This window comes from Protopterus annectens, chromosome 6.part1 (genome assembly GCF_019279795.1).
Source record: "Protopterus annectens isolate FY-2018-M chromosome 6.part1, PAN1.0, whole genome shotgun sequence".
NCBI lineage: Eukaryota > Metazoa > Chordata > Ceratodontiformes > Protopteridae > Protopterus > Protopterus annectens.
This window is the reverse complement of record NC_056738.1, coordinates 461487847-461509903: the sequence shown is the minus strand read 5'-3', so window position 1 is coordinate 461509903 and position 22057 is coordinate 461487847. Positions and strand designations below refer to the sequence as shown.

Below are 22057 nucleotides of genomic sequence, written 5' to 3'. Positions count from 1 at the left end.
GGCCTTTCCAGATGCTGCAGATGTCTTGTGAGGTACATTCCAAAGGGGGCGTTGTACTCTATAATGGGTCTAGTGAGTGTTGAGTAGAGGGGAACAATGACCTCTTTTTTCCTGTATGAGAACCCTTTTATGATGAAGTGTGTCACATAGAAGGACTTCCTGACTACTGTGGCGATGTGACTATCAAAGGACAGACTACTGTCCACCTGGGTCCCAAGGTCTCTTATCACACATTCGGTGTTAAGTAGACTGCTGTCTATGTAGTAGTTCATGGGTACATAGTTTTTACCAAAGGGGATGACAATGCACTTTTTGGCATTGAGCTTGAGGCCATGGCTATGACACCAGGCATCTGTCTCAGCGAGGCCCTTTTGTAGGATTTCCACATCATTTGGAGACTCGACTATGGTTCCTAGTTTGCAGTCATCTGTGAACTTTGTTAGCCAGAGGCCTTCTGTGTTAGCCTGCACTTCAGAGAAGTAGATACCAAACAGGAGAGGTCCCAGGACTGAACCCTGTGGTAATCCACTTGTCACTGGTTTGAGGTCAGATTTGGAGTGTGCAACTTTTACAGTGTGGGTTCTGTCAGTGAGCCAGTTAGCAACCCATCTTGTGACATAGGGATTTATACCTAGTTTATAGGTTCATAGGTTCATACTAGGCTATCTGCCCTATGGCATTTATAAGCCTAGCCAGAGTGTGTTTGGCTTTCGCCACCCATTTTAAATTAATTTTGCTATGCCCTTTTTCGAGGTTAGTATACTGTGCCTCTGTCTAACAGTGACACAGAAGTGATAGCCGGGGTAAACCTATGATCTCCCATCCACTCATCAAGATTCCTCTTGAAGAGAGTCAATGAGGGACTCTGCCTAACCTGGACTGGTATTTTATTCCAGAGTGAAGGGAGCCTCTGGGTTATGAATCTGTCCCTCCAGCATGTCCTATTTATTTCAGTGCTAAGGTTCAAGTCTCTCGAGCCCGTAGCTCTATGGGATTTGGATTTTCTGAGGTGCAGCATGTCCATTAATTCCAGGTTGGACATGGCTTTATACGTCAGGCACAGATTGCCTCTGAGCAGGCGGTATGCCACTGAGTAGAGCTGGAGTTTCTTTAACCGGGCAGCATATGGCATCTGTTTGTGCCCTTTGATCCTCTTGGTGAGGTACTTTTGGGGTCTTTCCAGTTGCTGCAGGTGTCTGGTAAGGTGCATCCCAAAAGGGGCATTGTACTCAGTTATGGGCCTGATGAGGGATGAGTAAAGAGGCATGATGGCCTCTCCTGATCTAGATGTGAATCCCTTCATGATTAGGTGGGCTATATAAAATGTTTTTCTAATCACTTTGGCCACGTGGTTGTCAAATGAGAGATTGCTATCAACTTGGGTCCCCAGGTCCCTAATTACTTCTGTACTTAATGGATTACCACCTATGTGGTAATTTGTGGGCACTTTGTTTTTGCCAAAGGGGATGACTATACACTTTTTGGTGTTTAGCTTGAGGCCATGGCTCTGGCACCAGTTGTCTGTTTCTATGAGGCCCTTTTGGAGGATGCTTGTGTCGGCTGGAGAGTCGATTATGGCACCCAGTTTGCAGTCATCTGCGAACTTGGTCAGCCACAGTCCTTCTGTGTTGGCCTGTACCTCCGAGAAATATATACCGAACAAGAGAGGTCCCAGGACTGAGCCTTGTGGGACGCCACTTGTAACTGGTTTGGAGTCTGACATGGCTCCAGCAATTCTAACCATGTGGGTTCTGTCCTTGAGCCAGTTTGCAGCCCATCTAGTGACATAGGGGTTTATATTTAAGCTGGTGAGCTTATCTATAATGCCCGAGTGGGGTATTTTATCGAAGGCTTTTGCGAGGTCCAGGTAGGTTGTGTGGACCACCTTCCCCTCGTCAATGGCCTTGGTGACTGTTTCAAAGAAATCGACCAGGTTTAAGAGGCAAGATCTGCCCTTAACAAAGCCGAACTGGGTAGGATCCAGTGTCTGTAGGTCCCCAATATCTTTATTTATGAGGTCCATGATGATCCTTTCCATAGCTTTGCAGACCAAGCTAGTCAGGTTTATGGGGCAATAGTTTCCGGGATCCGTTGAGGCACCACCTTTGTGGAGAGGGACCACTGTTGCTGTACGCCACTCTTTGGGTACATATCCTGTAGTAAGGCTGAGATTGAACAGTAGTTTTATGTTTGGGTTTAGCTCTTCTTGGAGTTCATGTAGGACGCGGCCCGGGACACCGTCTGGTCCCATTGATGCTGTGTTTTTTGCTTTGGAGAGGGCGGCTCTTACCTGAGCATCTGAGATGTCAGGGGGGCAGCACTCTGCTGGGATAGATATTTTCCCTTTTGGTGGGGAGAAGTTTACCCTGAACCTGTCAGCTAGGATGTTGGCAATGTCTGTGGGTTCGATGTATTTTTTGTCATTTTCGAGTAATTCTGAGCATATCTGGGAATTCCCACCCAGGTTCCTAACATAACTAAAGAAAGCCTTGTGATTATCCTTAGTGTCCTGTGCAATTTTTCTCTCGAAGCTGGCCTTAGATGATTTTATGAGTGCCCGTAGTTTTTTGCTAATACTGATCAGAGATGCCTTCCCTTTTTGGGATTTTGCTCTATCATGTAGTAGCTTCCTCCTTCTATTGTATAGTTTGTTTATGGCTGGGGTCCACCAGACAGGACGTCTGCCTTTGGAGGATTGGGTCTTGGTTTTATTTGGGATTGCATGATCCATGCATTCCTGAAGGTGTTCATAGAATGCATTTATAAAGGATTCTGCGGTCTGGGCCGTATTTTCCACAGGCTCTGGGGCTTTGAAGGATTCCACCTCGGTTTTGAGGAGTGTGAAATTTGCTTTAGCGAAGTTTTTCATTGTGGTTTTCTGGGCAGGGGTTGGGGTCGGGATGTGAATATCCAGTGAGATTAGTTTATGTTCTGATCTTACCAGTGAGGGATACACTTCTGGTCTGGAGCATAGAGTCCCCATGTTGGTGATGATCAGGTCCAGTATGTTTTCCCCTCTTGTGGGAGTGGTAACAAGTTGTTCCATAGCATTTGAGTTTATAAATTCTAGGAACCTTTGGGCTAGGGTGTTGGAGCTTGAGTAATGCTCCCAGTCTATGTTTGGGTAGTTGAAGTCGCCCAATATAATGGTGTTTGGAGAGACCTTCATATTTTCCAGTGTTCTCAGGAAGGCCGAGTGGGGTTCCTGGGTTTGGGATGGTGGTCTGTAGCAGGCTATAAACTGGAAGGCAGTTTTACCCACTGTTAGTTGCACATGGATAGTCTCTGATGCTTCGTGCTGTGCCACCAACCTGGAGGTGTGGGTATCTTTGACGAATATTGATACTCCCCCTCCTTTTGTGGTTCGGTCCAAGGTTTGGGGCCGAAAAGCATGGTATGAGGTATAACCTGGTAGTGCTGGGGTGCTCTCGGGATCCTTGAACCAGGTTTCTGTTACTGCACAGATATCGATGTTCTCCATGCTAAGGAGAGTTTCGAATGCGTGCATCTTGAGGTTTAGACTTCTGGCATTGAGTAGCATTACTCTTAGTTTCTTATCCCTTGTGATACCTATGGAGGTGGGTTTGTCTTTTGAGCCTTGCCTAAAAAGGCACTATGGGGAAGCAAGAGCCTTTGCCAATATCCGAAAGCCCAGGGATGACAGGTGCAAGCCATCCCTAGCGAAGCATCGTGGCTTGTCGAGCATGTCATCCCAGGCTGACAGGCATTGGATCCCCTTTGAATGACACCAATACTTAAGCCAATTGTTGAAATTGATCATCTTGTCTTCATATTGCGGCATCATTCTTGGTGAGGGTAAGATGCTACTCAAGGTCGGGGTCATACCGGCCTGGGCTACATGCTCAGAGAGCTCCTCTAGGTCTCTTTTCATGTAGTCCAGGGAGGTACGTCTCAGGTCATTCACACCAGCATGGACAATGACCGAGTCATATTTGTACTTGCCTTTTAGTGACCTGAGTGCTTGTATTATGTGGCGGATCCTAGCGCCCGACAGGCAGCTCACCGTGACCTTCTCCTTGTTCAGCCTGGTGAGCGGGACGTCAGTGTGCCTAACAATAGAGTCACCTATTACAAGTGTATCAGGTGTGTTGTTTAGCCTTAAGGGCTGTGACTGTTCGGCACACTGGCTTTGTGAGCTATGTGTTTAGTTTAGTGAGTTTAGCTATAATTCCAGAATGGGGGATGGTGTTGAAAGCCTTGGAGAGGTCAAGATAGGCTGTGTGAACCACCTTACCCTCATCTACGGCTTTGATGACTGCCTTAAAGAAGTCAATCAGGTTTAGGAGGCATGATCTGCCTTTCACAAACCCAAACTGGGTGGGATCCAGAGTTTGGAGGTTACCAATATCTTTGTTTATGAGTTCCACGTTGATACGTTCCATGGCCTTGCAGACCAGGTTCGTCAGGCTAATAGGGCGATAGTTCTCGGGTCAGTGGTGGCTCCCCTTTGTGGAGTGGGATAACTGTTGCTGTACACCATTCAGTGGGCACAAAGCCTGATGTGAGGCTATGATTGAACATGGTGCTTAGGTGGGGAGCCAGTTCGTTCTGAATTTCATGTAAAATGCAGCCTGGGATCTTGTCCGGTTCCATGGATGCTGTGTTTTTGGCTTTAGAGAGTGCAGCTTTTACTTGCATAGTTGTGATTACAGGGACTCTGCATTCTTCCTGTATTGATATGGGCCCTTTAGGGGGTGAGGGGGGTAAAGTTAGCACTGAACCTATCTGCCAAGATATTGGCAATATCAGTTGGTTCTGTAATTTTCATGCCATTGTGCTGTAACTCAGAGCAGATCTGGGTGTTGCCATTGAGATTCTTGACATAGGTATAGAATGCTTTGTGGTTGTCCTTAGAATCAGTGGCGATTTTGTTTTCGTAGCTAGCTTTGGAGGATTTTATAAGGGATCACATCTTCTTACTGAGGCTGACCAGGGAGTTCCTCCACTCATGGGATTTTACTCTCTTTTGCAACAATTTTTTCCTTCTGTTGTACAGTTTGTTTATGGCAGGGAACCACCAGATTGGCTTCCTTTTTATGGAGGATAGCATCTTGGTTTTGTTTGGGATAGCACGATCTATGCACTCGTGTAAGTGCTTATAGAGTGTATTTGTGTAGGATTCAGCAGTCGTAACTGTATTGTCCATCTGCAGGGGTGTCATGAAGTTCACCACTTCTGTCTTAAGAAACATGAAGTTGGCTTTGGAGAAATTTTTTACCATGCTTTGCTTAATGGGAGGTGGGGGCGGGATGTGGATAACAAGGGTGATTAGCTTATGGTCGGATCGGACCAACAAGGAGTTGACTTCAGTGTGGAACACTGGTCACTCATGTTGGTAATGACTAGGTCTAGGATGTTGTTGCCCCTGGTGGGGGTGTGGATAAGTTGATCCAGGGCATTGGAGTTTATGAATTCTAGAAAGCGTTGTGTGAAGGAGTTGGTACACGCGTACTTTTCCCAGTTAATGGTCGTGTAGTTGAAGTCGCCCATTATTAGGGTGTTTGGTTGACTCTAATATGTTCCAGTACATCAAGAAAAGAGGAGTGGAAATCTTGGGGCATGGTGGGGGATCTGTAGCAAGCTACAATTTGGATTGCAGTTTTGTCCAAAGTTAATTGCACTTGGATAACCTCGGATGCATTATGCTGAGCAACTAGCCTGGAGGTGAGGATATCCTTAATGAATATGGACACACCTCTGCCTTTGGTGTTCTGGTCCAGGTTACATGGCCAAAAAGTGTGGTATGAGGTATAGCCTGGTAGTGCAGGGATGCTCTCTGGAGGCTTGAACCAGGTCTCACTCACTGCACAGATATCGATGTTCTCCATTTTAAGGAGTGCCTCGAGTGAGTGCATCTTGAGATTTAGACTTCTAGCATTGAGTTGCATTACCCTCAGTTTTTGCTTGCCTGTTCCTGTTACAGTGGTGAATTTGTCATTTGAACCTTGCCTAAAAAGGCACTATGGGGGTGGCAAGAGCCTTAGCCAGTATCCGGAATCCCAGGGGCAACAGGTGCATGCCATCTCTGGCAAAGCATCGTGGCCTGTCGACCATGTCATCCCAAGCAGACAGATACTGGATCTCCCTAGAATGACACCAGAAGCTCAGCCAGTTGTTGAAGTCAATCATTTTGTCCTTGTACTGCGGTATCATTCTGGGCAATGGCAGAATGCTACTCAGGGCTAGGGTCATACTTGCCTGGGCTACAAGATCGGAGAGCTCTTCCATGTCTTTTTTCATGTAGTCCAGCGAGGTACATCTCAGGTTGTTCACACCAATATGGACAATGGCAGAGTCATATTTGTACTTGTGGAGTAACCTGAGTGCGTGGGTTATGTGGCGGATCCTGGCACCTGACAGGCGGCTGACAGTAACCTTCTCCTTGTTTAGCCTGGTGAGTGGGACATCAGTGTGCCTGAATATAGAGTCACCTATGACAAGTGTGTTGGATACGTTGTTTTGCCTTATTGGCTGTGGTTGAGTGGCACACTGAGTCTGTGGGCTATGTGTCATTTGGGTTGTGTTGGGGTGTGGAAGTTGCTTGCATTTCTGCCTTGGAGGTCTCTGTTGCTTGGGCAGATTATTACTGAGAGCCTCCGTGAATATTTTTGTGTTTCTATGTGTGGATTTTGGTGGTGTAGATTTAGCGAGACTATGTGATAAGTGTGGTGTGGTGCAAGTGTTTACCTTCTCTTCTTGAATGTCAAGTTCGGTCTTGCTTGGATTGAGCTTTACCTCCAGTTTGGCTCGATAAGTGCATCTCTCACAGGTTGTAGTGTTGGGTGGTAGGAGGAGAGGGTTGTCTGTGTACATGAGGCAATTTCTACATCGCCCCAAGATGCCCAGATTCATCAGATAGACAGGAGAGAACACTGGGAGCTGACCCTTGAACATGCCTGAATAAAAAACTGTTTTCCTCTAGATAAGTGAGGAAAGTGAGTACAAGAGCTGTTTTTCTCTAAGTAAGTGAGAAAAGTAAGTGCAAAAACTGTTTTCCTCTAGGTAATGAGGAAGGTTTAGTGCTATAGTAATTAGTAGCTTATTTTGTGCTTACAACAAGTTCTGAACAAGTGCTGAGCACGAATAAGCAAATTCAACTGCTAAAACTAAGAATCTGTATCTGCACTAGACTAGTTACAGGAAAGAAACAGCAGTGGGAACCCTCCTACTGCCCTTCCTACCTTTATGAGGAGGACAAGACTGTCTTGTAACAGAAGCAGGTTTAGTAGGATAGTTTCTCTGGAACTTAGGCACCGGTGAAACAAAAATATGTTTCAGATCCTGTAACTCCTTGCCTTTCTCCTGCAGGGACATGAACAAATCAGCTGCAGCAGCATCAAACAAACATTTATTGTCCAGAGGAGCATCTGTCAACTTAGCCTTAATGTCATCAGGCAGAGGGTGAAGCCATAGCAAGGAATATCTCAACACAGAGCCAGAAGCCGCAGCCCTAGTGGAAGCATCTGCTGCATCATAACTACATTTAATGGAATGGTGAGCTACCTGGGAAGAAGCTCCTAATAGAGACAAGGCAGAAGTCTTACCCTCAGAATCAGAAAGGTCAGAAATATTTTGACAAGCCTGTGAAAGGAGAGACAAAACCTATCTGGTCATACAAGTCTGATAATTAACAGCCTGAAAGGCTAGGGGGCTGAAGTATAAACCTTTTTACCCAGCCTTTCCATGGTCCTGCTGTCCTTATCAGAGGGAAGAGGCTTAGTTGAGGGCAGCAATTTAAAAAGTTTATTGGATACAACAGAGACCACTGAAGGGTCAGCAGATGGGCACTTGTAAAGGAATTTGCAGTCATCAGGCACTTTATAAAACTGGTCTAGTTTCTTAGTAGCAGGGGGTTGAGTTTGGGGCCTGAGAAGCAGAAGAGAAAGCATCCAATAAAGCAGCCAAAACAGGAGGAAAAACAGAGGGTCGGTCTGGGAGACTCCATTTGAAGGAGCTCATAATATCTCCTCTGCACTTCAGACACTTGGGAACAATCCCATTTAAAGAACTCCACCATCCTGGCAGTGGTATCCCCAAATAAATCTCCTCAAAAGGGTATTTAGGACTAGTAGACTCCTCTTTCTCAGAGCCATACTCTAGAGAGGAAGGAATCTGGATAGAACAGGCCAAGGATTCCTCTTCGGAATCCTGATCCCAAGGTCTCTTGAGAGGGGAAGATGACCAAGGAGTAGTCAGGATAACGACCCCCCCCCCCCCGAGGAAGCTTCAAGACCATAAGAGCACTGAATAAGCCCTGTATAAAATACTGCCATTCGCTTTGAGGGTCCTTAGGAACAGAAAAAACATGTTTTGTATTTTGCTTCTTTTTTAAAGAGACGTCTGCCTTATGAAATGTAGAATGTTCCAGTGTCTGCCAACACTCAAGGGGATGTCTACAAGGCTTCCAATGATGTGCAAGCAGCTGGATGCATGCCAGCCTCCAAACAGAGCATCAGCCTTGAGAGAGATGTCTGATGTAAAAGGCACAGTCAAAGAATCCAACCTGACAAAAGTGTCAGATGTTGTTTTTTGAGATATAGTGAGGTATAAAAGATGACTATGTAAGGTCTTTGGAACAAAAGCCTGACAAATAATACAGGCTGTATAATCATGAGAAGCACCTAAACAAAACAAGCACTGCTTATGATGGCCTTTATGGGGAATCTGTCTCCCAGCAGTGGCATTTACCTTTCTTGATGACATGAAACCCCACAACAACACAAAGGTAAAAAGCAAAAAGAGGATAAGCAAAAAAACCCAACTGGGCACTTATCTGAATAGCTAGGTACACCAGCAATGACTCAGGTGATCAATGATCAGAGATGACATTCAGACTGGTGGCAAAGAAGTTCTGAGGATGGTACGTTCAGATGTCACCTTTATGCCCTATGCTGTGCAGTGAGCATACATGTGAGGTATGACATACCTTAAAGCAACCAAAAGGCTTTGGTATACTGGTTGGATGTCAGGCCGCCCTTGGCAGGGGATCCCTAATGTAATGAATACTACAACAGTGATATGGAAGGACATATTATGGTTCCACAATGTGGGGTTGTTTTTGTTCCTACAGGGCACAGCTGTTTACATGCTGGTTTAGTGTGGTGGTGTACATTTCTGTGTATTCAGTGGAGTTAACTGTGTTTGGTGAGAATTTGAAATTTGCCAATGTATCGCTTAGGAGTAGGTAGTTTGTCTTAAAGGAATTTCTAAAGGTACTTTGGGTAGAAGGGATATCTGGCCTCAGCTTTATTTTAAAGGAGTCTGCTTTATGATCAGACTTAAGTGATGAAGCAATGCAAGGAATGGTGCAAGATCCTCCCATATTAGTAAGGACAAGATCCAATATAGTATTCGCCCTGGAATCTCCTAGGAAAATAGTATTAGGTTTATTACTGAGTGATTCTAGTTCCTGTAGTTAAAAGCTGTGGCTTTCTTCTGTCATATAGAGAGTTCTATAGTTAGTTAATATATGGTAAGGAATCTTTTTGACAGTTATTTGGACATGAAAAATGTATAGTGCATTATGAGCGTTACCAGTCTTGATGCGAGTCTCTTCTCTATGTAAATTGATACACCTACAACTCTTTGCCCTCCTGTGCAGTAGCTGGTCTAAACGTGTGGAAGATGTTATAGCCCTACAAAGCCAGATTGCTCTCTGCTATTTTAAACCATTATCTCAGTCACTAAACAGACATCATTGTCTTCCAGGGTGAGAAGGACTTATAGGGAGTGGAATTTCTTGTTCAGGCTTCTAGTATTGATCAGTTACACCTTCATATTTTCCTTTGCTTGTTTCATTATGTTGTTAGATTTAGCAGGTTGGCATTACCTAAAAAATGAATTATGGGGGTGGACAATGTCTTTGCCAACAATCAAAACCCTAGAGGGTACTGATGAAGACCATCCCTGGTGAAGCAGTGTGGTCTGTTGATCTTAGCCTCCTATGCTGACAAATATTGGACCAGCTTTGAATGACACCAAAAACTAAGCCATTTATTGAAGTCAATTATTTTCTTGTTCATAGCACAGCATCATCCTTGGAGAATATAGAATTCTGCTCAATGCTAGGCTCATACCTACCTTGGACACATAGTCTGAGAGCTCCATCATGTCTCTTGTCATGTAATCCAGGGAGGTACACCTCAAGCCATTGCCACCAGCATGAATCATGACAGAGTCAAATGTATACTTTTTGTTCAAGAACTTAAATGCATGCACAATCTGATGGATGCTGGCACCAGACAAGCAACTAACCATCACTCTTTCCTTGCATATCTTGGTAAGAGACAAATCTGTAGGTCTTACAATGGCATCAGCTGTAATAAGAACATTTAGTTGAGTCAATGCCTGCCTTACGGGCTCAGCATCTTTGACTTTGGGACTCTTGTGTTATGTGACAAAGTAAGCTTAATGTGCTGAGGGTGCTTTGTGTCTATGTTGTGTTTTGGAAAGCTTTGAGGTTCAGGCAAGTTAATCTTTAGAACCTCAGTTTATTATGGATTATGTGTATTTTGATGGCTTTGGAGACGTGTGGTGTACTGCTGACAATTTTTGTAACTGAGTTTAATATGTGTGAGATTTTTGCTTCTAAGGATATTATATATGTACGTCTGTCACACACTGTGTGATACTGTTTGAGGAACAGATAATCATCAGATGGCATGAGATAATTTTTTCACTTCTCAAGACCCATCTCAGTCAGGCTGGCTAGAGAAGTTGCGGGGAAGTTCTGGTCCATGATACCAGTAGGAAGGACTCTTGTCATTCATCTATCTGTTTTGCTAATTTACCAGATAGACTTTTTTGGCATTTCTGTGTTTTTTTTTTTCTTTTTTGAGTCCATGATCTTTTTGCAGTCTTGAGCTTCTATGGTAATGTGGCATTCCCCTTTGTTCCAGTCTGTGTAGTAATCCATGCAAGTCTGCTTAGCTGTTAAAAATAAATGTTCTAGCTTCTGTAGTAAGTTCTTCATGTAATGAGAAATGTATTTCATTAAACTAGTTTCAGCTTACTTTGTGTATCAATGGTTAACAATCTGGCTGTGGTTTTATGTAATGGAAAATCATGTGTATGTCAGTAAAATAATTTTCCTGGTACATTAGCTTTTGATAATTTCACTCTCTGTTTCTTTGAAGGTCTGCCCATTGGTCCTAGGAGAATATGTTCTAAGACTGTGCAGTGTCCTGACAACTTGGAGGCCATTCTGGATGAAGCCACAAAGAAGATTAAGAAACAGGCCCGGGGTGCATTGTCTCCATTGGTTTGCATTCAGGCAGTTAGAATGGCAACACAGTTACCATTTTCTGAGGGGATGAAGAAGGAGAGGGAATTGTTTAATACTCTTGTTACATCTGGACAGGCTAGTGCTCTACGATATGCATTCTTTGCTCAGAGAGCTGTTGAAAAGTGGACAACACCATCGGGAAACTGGAAGACAGCTGTGGCTCTGCCTATACACACAGCAGCTGTAATAGGTAATGCAAATTCTCACTTCCAGTCAGTTTTAAAAAAGACTGGGCACCATCATATAGTCTTTTTGAAACCACTGATATTGTTTTTATGAATTTGCATATAATGCACCAATATTTATACACTGTTACTTGTGTATATTATATATAATGTTATTTTTATAGCTGTCTGTTTCGGTCATGATCAGTTAACATTTGTCATTTGGTAAAGAACAGAACTCAGTAAAGGACTGATTATATGGTTATGCTTTTCTGCACAAATTAATATGCCTTTAAAACAAAATGTGTATTCATGCAGTTAATGCTACCTAATAAACTACATTTGTAAATAACAAGTTAATAATCATGCATATCATTATATGTCCTAAGAGATACATTACTTACACTTAAGTAATTTTTAATATAAAAAAAAAGAAAAAAACATGAGGTTAGGAAACCTTGTTTCTTCTTTTAGGATTTCAATTTGAAATGCTTTTATGTTGCTCCTGCCTGTTGAAACAGATGAAGAACTTTTGGCAGATAAGTAGCCCAGGCAGTGGAGAGGAATGGACATGGGCAGTCCATTGTGGAGGGGAATGGGCATGGGCAATCCACAGTGGAGGGGTATGGGCATGGGCAGTCTGCAGTGGAGGGGAATGGGCATGGGCAGTCCATAGTGAAGGGGAATGGGCATGGGCAATCCACAGTGGAGGGGTATGGGCATGGGCAGTCTGCAGTGGAGGGGAATGGGCATGGGCAGTCCATAGTGGAGGGGAATGGGCATGACAGTCCATACTGATGGTGAATGGGCATGGGCAGTCCACAGTGGAGGGGAATGGGCATGGGTAGTCTGCAGTGTAGGAGAATGGGCATGGGCAATCCATAGTGGAGGGGAATGGGCATGGGCAGTCCGCAGGGGAGGGGACTGGGCATGGGCAGTCTACTTCGAAGGGGAAAGGGCAGTCAGTAGTGGAGGGGAATGAGCATGGGCAGTCATTTCCCTCTAATGGTTGGAGAGGTAGTGTTCTGCAAGCAGACCCTTTCACTGAGAAATCTTAAGGCTTGGCTTTGTGAGACAGTGCTTTGGAGAGAGGGACACCTACCCCTGTGCTAGGTCATATCTGGAATACCATGGTCAGCAGTAGAGAGATAAGTAGCCAGCTCTGAGAATAGGAACAGTCCTAAATAGGAATGGTACTAAGACAGTGATTATAAGGACCATAAGAGGCTTAGCCATATACACCTTTAAGGAGACACACAGACAAGCTCTTTACAAGTACATAATAGTGCCCACCTCCCAAATTAAGCAGAACTGTAAGTAATAACCCTGGTGTAAATGTGTCTATCTATAATATCGTCAAGACTAGCCTTAAAGGCATGCCAGGTAACACTTTGCTGGCATGTAGTAATAACTTATTCCATGGATTTTTGGAACCTATCCCTCCAGAGAGTCTTGTTTATTTGTTAGCATATATGTAGGTCCCTAATATGAGTGTTAGTAGAGCCACAGGATTTGTGAAGAAATAGGAGGTCAAATAGGATTAGGTCTTTAATGGCTGAAAAAAGCAAGGTACAGGTCACCTCATAGCAACCAGTGAGCTCCTGAGTATAAGAAGAGCTGTGCTAATCTGTCAGGATAGATTAAGGCCTTTACTTTTTTGGTTACAAATCACCGGGTCCTTCCAGTTGAGTGATATGACTGGATATTTGCATACCAAGGGGGGCAACATATTTAATTATGGAGTGCAGTGGTAAGATGACTTCTTTCAATCTTGGAGATATTTCCCTAAAAATTAGATGGACCGGACAGAAGGATTTCATGACCATGATACAAACAAGATGGTCGAATGGGAGAGAGTTGTTCATGTAAGTACCCAGGTCTTTTAAGACCGTATCTGTTTGAACAGGAGCACCACTTATAAGAGTCAGTTTCAGCTTTTTTGGCCAAATGCCATCTACATTGCAGATTTTTTTTTTGCATTTAGCTTGAGGCCATTCTCAGAACACCAGGTAAGTGCATATTTCATAACTTTTTTTGGAGTAGATTGGTATTAGTGGATAAGTGGATAATATTTTCCAGCTTGTATTCATCAGTAAACTTAGTCAACAACACTTCAGGGATATTGGGTTGAATGTCTGCAAAATAAATGCCAAACTGGAGAGGTTACAACACTAACACAGGCCCCAGTGATACCCCACAAGATATAATTTTATGTTCAGAGAGGGCAACATTCACTACTTGGCACATGACAGAGAGCCAGTTTGCAATTCAAGAGATACCATATGAATTTACATTAAGCTTGTCTGACTTCTCAATAATACCACAATGGGTCTGGGTTTGACATTTTGTTTAAGGTCTTCACCTCATAGACGCAAAGTACAGGGTTTGATACTGACCTCTGGTTATTGGCTAGGTTTAAAAATGGCCCTTCAGGGCAGTTCGCCTAGTGTTTACCTATGAATCTATACAAGCCTCGTTCAGGTCAAGATAAGCAGCATGCACAGAGTGACCACTGTCCGCAGATTCTGTAACCTTTTCAAAGATATTTACTAAGTGCGAGAGACATGACGTCTTCTTCACAAAATCAAACTGAGTGGGTTCTAGGTCTGATAAGTTGTGTATGTCTGCATAAATGACTTCTGGTATGATATTTTCTGTGGTTTTGCACATAAGGCATGTGTCCTATGTTTGTATAAAAGAGTTTTGCTATGATGTGTTCCATGACTTTGCATATAAGGCTGGTGCAGTAAGTGAGCCGAAAGAAGAAAATAAAACTGTAGTTTTATTAACCAGAAGCACAGTGTAAACAAAACACAGTCCTGGCTGAAGCACAGATACATGGAAGCATACAGATGTCCTTCAAGAATGCAACTGCAGTCATAACATGTGGGTTGTCCTGCCTCAGGCAGCCCTCGGTCGGCCGGATTCCAAAGTCTGGGTCCGACGTCAGCTGATGTCGCATTTCTCTCCGACGTCAGAGCGGCTGGAGTACATAAGCATCAGCCGACGCCATTTTCTTCAGTCTTTCTTGCCGCGTGGTGCCCGAAGCAGAAGCAGTTCGCAAGTGCCGGTCGGTCAGCTCCTGTATTCTACAATACCGAAGTCATCAAAAAAGCTAAGTACCCCGTTGGGGACCTTTTCTTGCCTCAGCCGATGTCAGAAATTACTGAAAAAGTTAACAATTGTCTTTTTTGTGGTAAACAAATACCTCATAAGGATTTCCACTCTTACTGCCTCCCTTGCCTGGGCCCAGACCACGACGTCTCGGCCTGTGTAGCCTGTGCTCGCTTCAACAAGCGCACTCTCAGGCGCCGGGCGGAGTTCCCTGAAGATTTTTTCGGCGATAAATTTGCCTACACCATGCCGTCGGATCTTCCGACATCGCAAACTCCCAAAAGCGAAAAGACCGGGACCGACATCCTCGGCTCGCGTCTACCACCGACTCCACGCCAAAACCTAGCGCGAGTGCTCCGGTTCCCTCTGAGACGGTCTCTCCACCACTCCAAACCGAAGACACCGCATTACCGACTACTCCGATTCCAGACATTACTCCGACGCCAATTATAGACTTTCCTCCGGATACCGAAACCGAGGAAATGCCCGAGACCATTGCTGTAGACAAGGTCACTCCTGCACGTGGAGCTGCCAGGCCTCCTATGGCCATGTCTATTAAGGCCTACACTAGGGCTAAGGCAGCCAGCAAAACAAAGCATATTACTTCTAAATCCTTACCTCAGCCGACTCCGGAGACGCAAATTATGTCCATGGCTGCTGATTTAATTTCCATGATTAGAGGTTCACAGGCCCATCCTGAGAAAGCATCACAGCCTCCTCCTGATAAAAGGCCCCGGGTTGACCCCTCTGACCCTACTCCTTCAGATGAAGACTCTGAGGGCTCTGTCCACTCTGATAGCCAGGAAGAGCTCTTCCAGACCTATGAGGACTCGGATGCAGAAGATTCCATCCCTTCGGCCTCCCCTCCTGAGGATATTTCTTTTGGGGAAGTTCTGCACACCATGAGGGAACATTTCAAGTGGCAGGGTCAGGAATATTCTGATTCTAGGAAACGCCTTAGGACTTTCCTTAAGAAGCCTCAGCACAGGCCCTTAGCTATTCCTCCTGTACTTGATGTTCTGGATGATTTGTATTCTGACTCTAGTGCTACCCCTGATTCTCTTCCTCCTGCTCCAGCCAAGCCAGACAGGTATTACAGGGTCCCAGAAACTCATTCCCATTTATTCAGGGCCCATACTGCTGATTTGGAAACTATTTCACAGGGGCCTAAAGGAGTTTCAGCCTCCACCTCAAAAATCCTTTGCCCTCCAACAGGGAAGCAAGGTCATTAGAGAGATGGGGCAAAAAGGTTTACACATCCACTACCTTATCTATGAGAGCTTTAAATTGCCTTTTTCATATGTTACAATATCAGGATTATCTCTTAGAAGATTTACAAAAAACATTAGCTTCTCCTGATCCTTTAGACAGGAAGACTTTGCAGGAAGCTGTACATAACTCTCAGCAAGTAAGCAATCACTTCCTGCAGTGTGGATATGATGCACTGGAAGCTTCATGTAGGGCAGCTATGACAGGGGCAGTGATTCGTAGACATGCTTGGTTAAAAGATCAACCTCTACCAGATCATGTAAAAGCAAAACTTCTGGATGCACCTTTGGAAAAGAACAAGCTTTTTGGTGCAAATGCTAAGGATGTGTTAAAGACCATTGAAGAAAAAGCAAAATCAGTTCAGACTGTGAAAGATTTCCTCCAGGTTCAACCCCCCAGATTCAGTAGGAATTGGCCTTCAAAAAATTGGTCCTTTCCTAATCCAGAAAAGTTTCAAAGGGGTAAGAACAGACGTGGCCGAGGAAGAGGCCAATACAGAGGCCCTTACAGGGGACGACAATGGCAGCCAGGAAACCAAAGAAGTGATGCAGGGGTTTCACCTGCCCAACAACCACAAACTCAATGACGTTCCTCTCCTACCGCCTACCAGGGAACAACTAGAAGCTCCCTTGCGGAAATTATCTCTGTTTGCAGAAAACTGGCACAGACTGACAAAGGACAAATGGATTTTGGACATTATAGACCGAGGGTACAGGTTTCATTTCCATACCTTACCAAGAAAACAAGGCATGCCAAACCTACCACAAAATCAAAGGGCAGAGGCTATCAAGCAAATCACTCTGCTGACTCGAATGAAAGCAATAGAAAGAGTTCCACAACAAGAACAAGAACAGGGGTTTTACTCAAGACTATTCCTTGTTCCAAGAAAAGAATCTCAATGGAGACCAATACTGGACTTGTCCGCATTAAACACCTTTCTCATAGTACCAAAGTTCAAAATGCTGACTCTACAGCAGCTCCTTCCCATGCTGGGCATGGAGTCGTGGCTGATTACTCTGGACCTCAAGGAGGCATACCTGCATGTCCCTATCAGACACAGCTGCAGAAGATACCTCAGATTTCTTGCCGGGCCAGAGCATTATCAATTCTCAGCATTGCCATTTGGCTTATCTACTGCGCCCAGAGTATTTACAAAATGCCTGGCTTCAGTAATTGCTCATTGCAGGCTCCAGGGTATACAAATTTACCCGTACCTGGACGACTGCCTCATACAAGCGGACGACAAATTGATGTTGACAAAAAACCTGGATTATGTCATACGATTACTTCAAGCTCTGGGATACACAGTCAACTTCCAAAAGTCAAGACTGCAGCCATCCCAGCAAATAATCTTCTTAGGAGCCAAACTAGACACAGCCTCTCAGATGGCTTACCTGACAGAAGACAAGCAAGAGAAGTTAACTCATTACTTCAAAGGTTTAGCAAAACTCACCCAGATGACTGCAAGGAGATTCCTACAGGCCCTGGGTTACATGGCATCCTGCATTCTACTGGTTCCATTAGCAAAACTACACATGAGAAAGCTTCAATGGTACCTAAAAAGCATTTGGTCTCAACACAGCAACAACTTGGAGACAATCATACCACTCATTCCATGCCTACAAAAGGAATTCCTATGGTGGGCCTCGTGAGCAAGGAAAACACAGGTATGTCATTCAAAAAACCACAGATAACACAGACCATGACTACAGACGCCTCAGACCTTGGATGGGGGGGCGCACATGGAAGGCAGGTGCATACAAGGACAATGGTCTCCAAAGGAAACACATCTGCATATAAACCAAAAGGAAATGCTGGCAGTAATGCATGCCATCGAGGCTTTTCAACACCAACTCCAGCAAGGCCATTTAATGATACGGACAGACAACACCACTGTGATGTGGTACATAAACAAGCAGGGGGGCACTCACTCTTACCCCCTTTGCAGACTGACAATGCAGCTTTGGGAGAAATCACTGAGCCTAAACATCCAGTTACAATCCCAGTTTGTTCCAGGAAAAGACAATGTGTTGGCGGACAGCCTAGGCAGGAATTTCACAGATCCACACGAGTGGAGGTTACATCCGAAGGCCTTCAGACAACTCACTTCAACATGGGGCAAGCCAGAAGTGGACCTATTTGCCTCTCACCTCAACCATCTTCTACCAAAATTTTGCACAAGGACATACCATCCAAAAGCTTGGAAAATAGATGCCCTCTCATTCAACTGGAACTCCCTAGCAATCTGTGCATTCCCACCTCTGCCACTGATGACCTCAGTATTACTAAAGATCAAAGCAGAGAAGCCCAAGGGAATCATAATAGCTCCGGATTGGCCAAGACAACACTGGTACCCACTACTACGGAGCATATGTCAGACCAGGAGGTGGGCCCTCCCTCAGTGGCCTCAACTTTTGACTCAACACAATTTCGAAACACTGCATCCAAACCTTCAGACACTGCAGCTAACAGCCTGGGAGATCCCCTAAATAACTTCAGCTTATCTCTCTCCAAGGAAGTTCAGCGGATATTAACAGAGGCTCGAAGACCATCCACCAGAAAGGTCTACTTAGCAAAGTGGAAAAGATTCAGCAATTGGAATACCAGCAAAGGACATGATGCATCATTACTGAACATCCCACTTATCTTGGAATATTTGGCAGATATGTTACAGAGCGGCCTCTCATATTCTTCCATAAAGATACATGCATCTGCTATCTCAGCTAGATACAACACACTGATCCTCCTGTTTTCTCTCACCCCTTACTAAAACAATTCCTCAGGGGAATCAAGAACATTAAGCCACCAAGAAAGGCCCCAGTGCCAGCCTGGGACCTCAATTTTGTCTTAGAAAAACTGACTCTACCTCCTTTTGAGCCAGCAGCTTCAGTTGACTTGCAATTTCTCTCATGGAAGACAGCTTTCCTGTTGGCAATTACCTCAGCAAGAAGGGTTTCGGAGCTACAGGCCCTAATGGCAATACCACCCTTTATTATTTTCCACAGAGACAGAGTTTCATTAAGGACCAACCCTACTTTTATGCCAAAGGTGGTATCTAGGGTTTCTCTAAATCAAGCCATTCATCTGCCTGCTTTCTTCCCCAATCCTGGGAATAAGGGGGAAAGACTTTTGCATACCTTGGACATTCACAGACAACTTCGATACTACCTGGACAGAACCAAGGCCAGTAGGAAGTCTGAACAACTTTTTGTAGCTTACGCCCCTGCAGTCCAAGGAAAAGCAATTTCAAAACAGACTATTTCTAAATGGATTGGACATTGCATCAGATTCTGTTATTTCTTTCATGGAAAGACTGCTCTAGCCAATGTCAGACCACATTCCACCAGAGCTACAGCCACCTCTACAGCATTTTTAAGAGGGGTGCCTACCAAGGTCATTCTAGAAGCTGCTACATGGAGCTCCGTGCATACATTCTCCAAACACTACAATCTCCCTCTATATTCCAGATCCAGAGCAGGCTTTGCTTCGGCAGTCCTGCAGGGGTTGATTGCCACACCATCTCTTTCCTAGTGCATACCTCCTCCCCCAGCTAAGCTATGGTATTCTACCCACATGTTATGACTGCAGTTGCATTCTTGAAGGACATAGTACAGTTTTGTACCTACCATAAATGTAGATGTCCGATAAACATGCAACTGCAGTCGGATTTTCCCTCCCTCCATACCCCTCTATGCCTAGGGTCCACTCCTATCCCTGTTACTCTTAGCTGGGGATATCTGTTATGGTGTATTTGTTTTATTGCTCATTTATTTGTTTGGAATCCTGTTTTTGTCTTCCAATTTGATTACAGCCTTCCTTGGAGGGCACCTGGCATCTGGGGCAAGAAACACTGAAGAAAATGGCGTCGGCTGATGCTTATGTACTCCAGCCACTCTGACGTCGGAGAGAAATGCGACATCAGCCGATGTCGGACCCAGACTTTGGAATCCGGCCGACCGAGGGCTGCCTGAGGCAGGACAACCCACATGTTATGACTGCAGTTGCATGTCTATCGGACATCTACATTTATGGTAGGTACAAAACTGTACTTTTTTTAGTCTGAGATATTTTCAGACTACTGATTCTTATGCAACAGAATGCTGAAACTACACTTCCCCAGTCATGCAAAGTAGTGTGAGAAATATTGTAATTGCATACACCCCCTCAGTACTGTAGGAATACTACATCTGCAAATACCACAATCATGCAGAGTTCTGTTGGAGATATTGTAACTGCACATGCCATAGCAATGTGGAGTAATGTAAGGAATATTATAACTGTACATGCCCAGCCCTGTATGCTTAGTACTGTGAAGAATATTGTAATTGTACACTCCCCAGTCATGCAGAGGACTGTGAGGAATATTGTAACCACATATACCACAGTTATGCAGATTATTCTGAGGAGTACTTTAACTCTATGCATCACAGTCATGCTGAGTGCTGAGAGGAGTATTTCAATTGCATATACTGCAGTCGTAGAGAGTACTGTGAGGAGTATTGTAACTGAATAACTTCCCCGGTCATGCAGAGGTCTGTGAGGAGTATTGTAAATGCACATGCCCCAGTCGTGTATGCTGCATACTATGAAGAATACTGTAATTGTATACTCCCCAATCATGCAGAATACTGTGAGAAGATTTGTAACTGCACACACCCAGTCATGGAAAGTAGTACAATAAATATTGAAAATGCACACACCACATATGTGCAAAGTCCTATGAAGAATACAGACACACAAGTTTTGCAGAGCACTGTGACGAGTATTGTAACTGCACATGCCTCAGTCATGCAGAGTACCGTAAGGGCTGTTATAAATATGGATGCTTCCATCATGCTGAGTACTGTGAGGAGTATTGTAACTGCACATGCCTCAGTCATGCAGAGCAGAGTAAGGACTCTTGTTAATGTGCATGCCCCAGTCATGCTGAGTACTATGAAAAATACTGTAACTCACATGCCACCATCATGCAGAATATGAGGAGTATTGTAACTGCACACCAAAAGTCCTGCTGAGTACTGTGAGAACTATTATTAGTGTATATGCTACTATCATGCAGAGTACTGTGTGGAATACTGTAACTACACATGCCTCATTTGTGCAGAGTGCTGTTTTTGAAATATTGTGACTTCACATGCCACAAGAATACAGAGTACCTTAAGGAAGTTGCTGCGTAAAATAGTTTGCTTTGGAACATGAAAAGTGAGTTGCCTACATATTTTCATATTAAACAACATAAAGTACAATATTTTACTGGTGTATAATACATACAGTAAAGTGGGGTCCTAGTTCTTTCAACTGAATGCCATTTCACTAAATCACAACCAACTGAAAATAACTGACTGAAAAATGATTTGACTGAAATTAGTAGAAAACTCTACTGAATCGTTTGTGTGTTTTGTGTTTGTACAGAAGCATATATTTGCTTTGTGCATTTTCCTGTTTTCTCAACTGCTGCCTGATTGTGCCAGTATATTTATATAAAGGGAGTTTCAGGGGCAAAGCTACCCATGTGGGGGATGCAGGGGGGCTTGCCACCCTGCAAAATGTTAAGGTGTTTTTACTCTAATGAAGTTTTTTATGAAATGTGTTTGTGCACCATCACTGATTCCCTGTATATGTCGCTCTCTGTTTTTCACTGTTGTGCAATGTGGAGTTAGTATATTTATGTAAGGTTGTGTGTGTGTGTGTGTGTGGGGGGGGTACAGATATCTTGATCCCCTGCAAAAAAGTCTTCTAGATACATTGAGTCTAATAAAGTTTTTCAGTCAAATGTGATTTCAGTAATTTTTCAGTCATTTGTGATTACGCAAAGTTCATTCAAAAGAAATATACTGTTAAGATGCTGAATGCAGCAGTGTGGAAAGCTTTACCTTTATAAGTTATGACTGGTAATATTGCCAGTGATGTCCTCATATACCTAGTGGCTGTAAAAATATTATATTACAATGAAGAAAAGCTTCCCAGTAACACTATTTTGTAGCCACTTATTCATGTACTATCATCATTGGGTGTTTAAAAGATGAACATCATAGCTAGCATATAGTATATAATATGCATGTAGTTAGAAAGATGAAATATGTAATGAACACAGTTTATTCAGGTACACTTTGACAGGTTGATAGCAGAAAATGGCAGTATTCAGTTGCAGATTGTGTACCATTGGCTCCAGTCTGTTTTCAAACCATGGTTTCCCCACACACAT

At 44.0% G+C, this 22057-nt stretch overlaps 1 protein-coding gene across 3 annotated transcripts in view; it reads left to right on the top strand.

The window, feature by feature from the left end:
* EHHADH (enoyl-CoA hydratase and 3-hydroxyacyl CoA dehydrogenase) overlaps positions 1–22057 on the top strand; it is an 847616-nt gene that overhangs the window by 809174 nt on the left and 16385 nt on the right. For all 3 annotated transcript variants that reach the window (XM_044075885.1, XM_044075886.1, XM_044075884.1), the window contains one exon: positions 11157–11495. In XM_044075885.1, coding sequence (XP_043931820.1) covers positions 11157–11495 — 339 coding nt within the window. The remainder of the gene's footprint in view (positions 1–11156; positions 11496–22057) is intronic.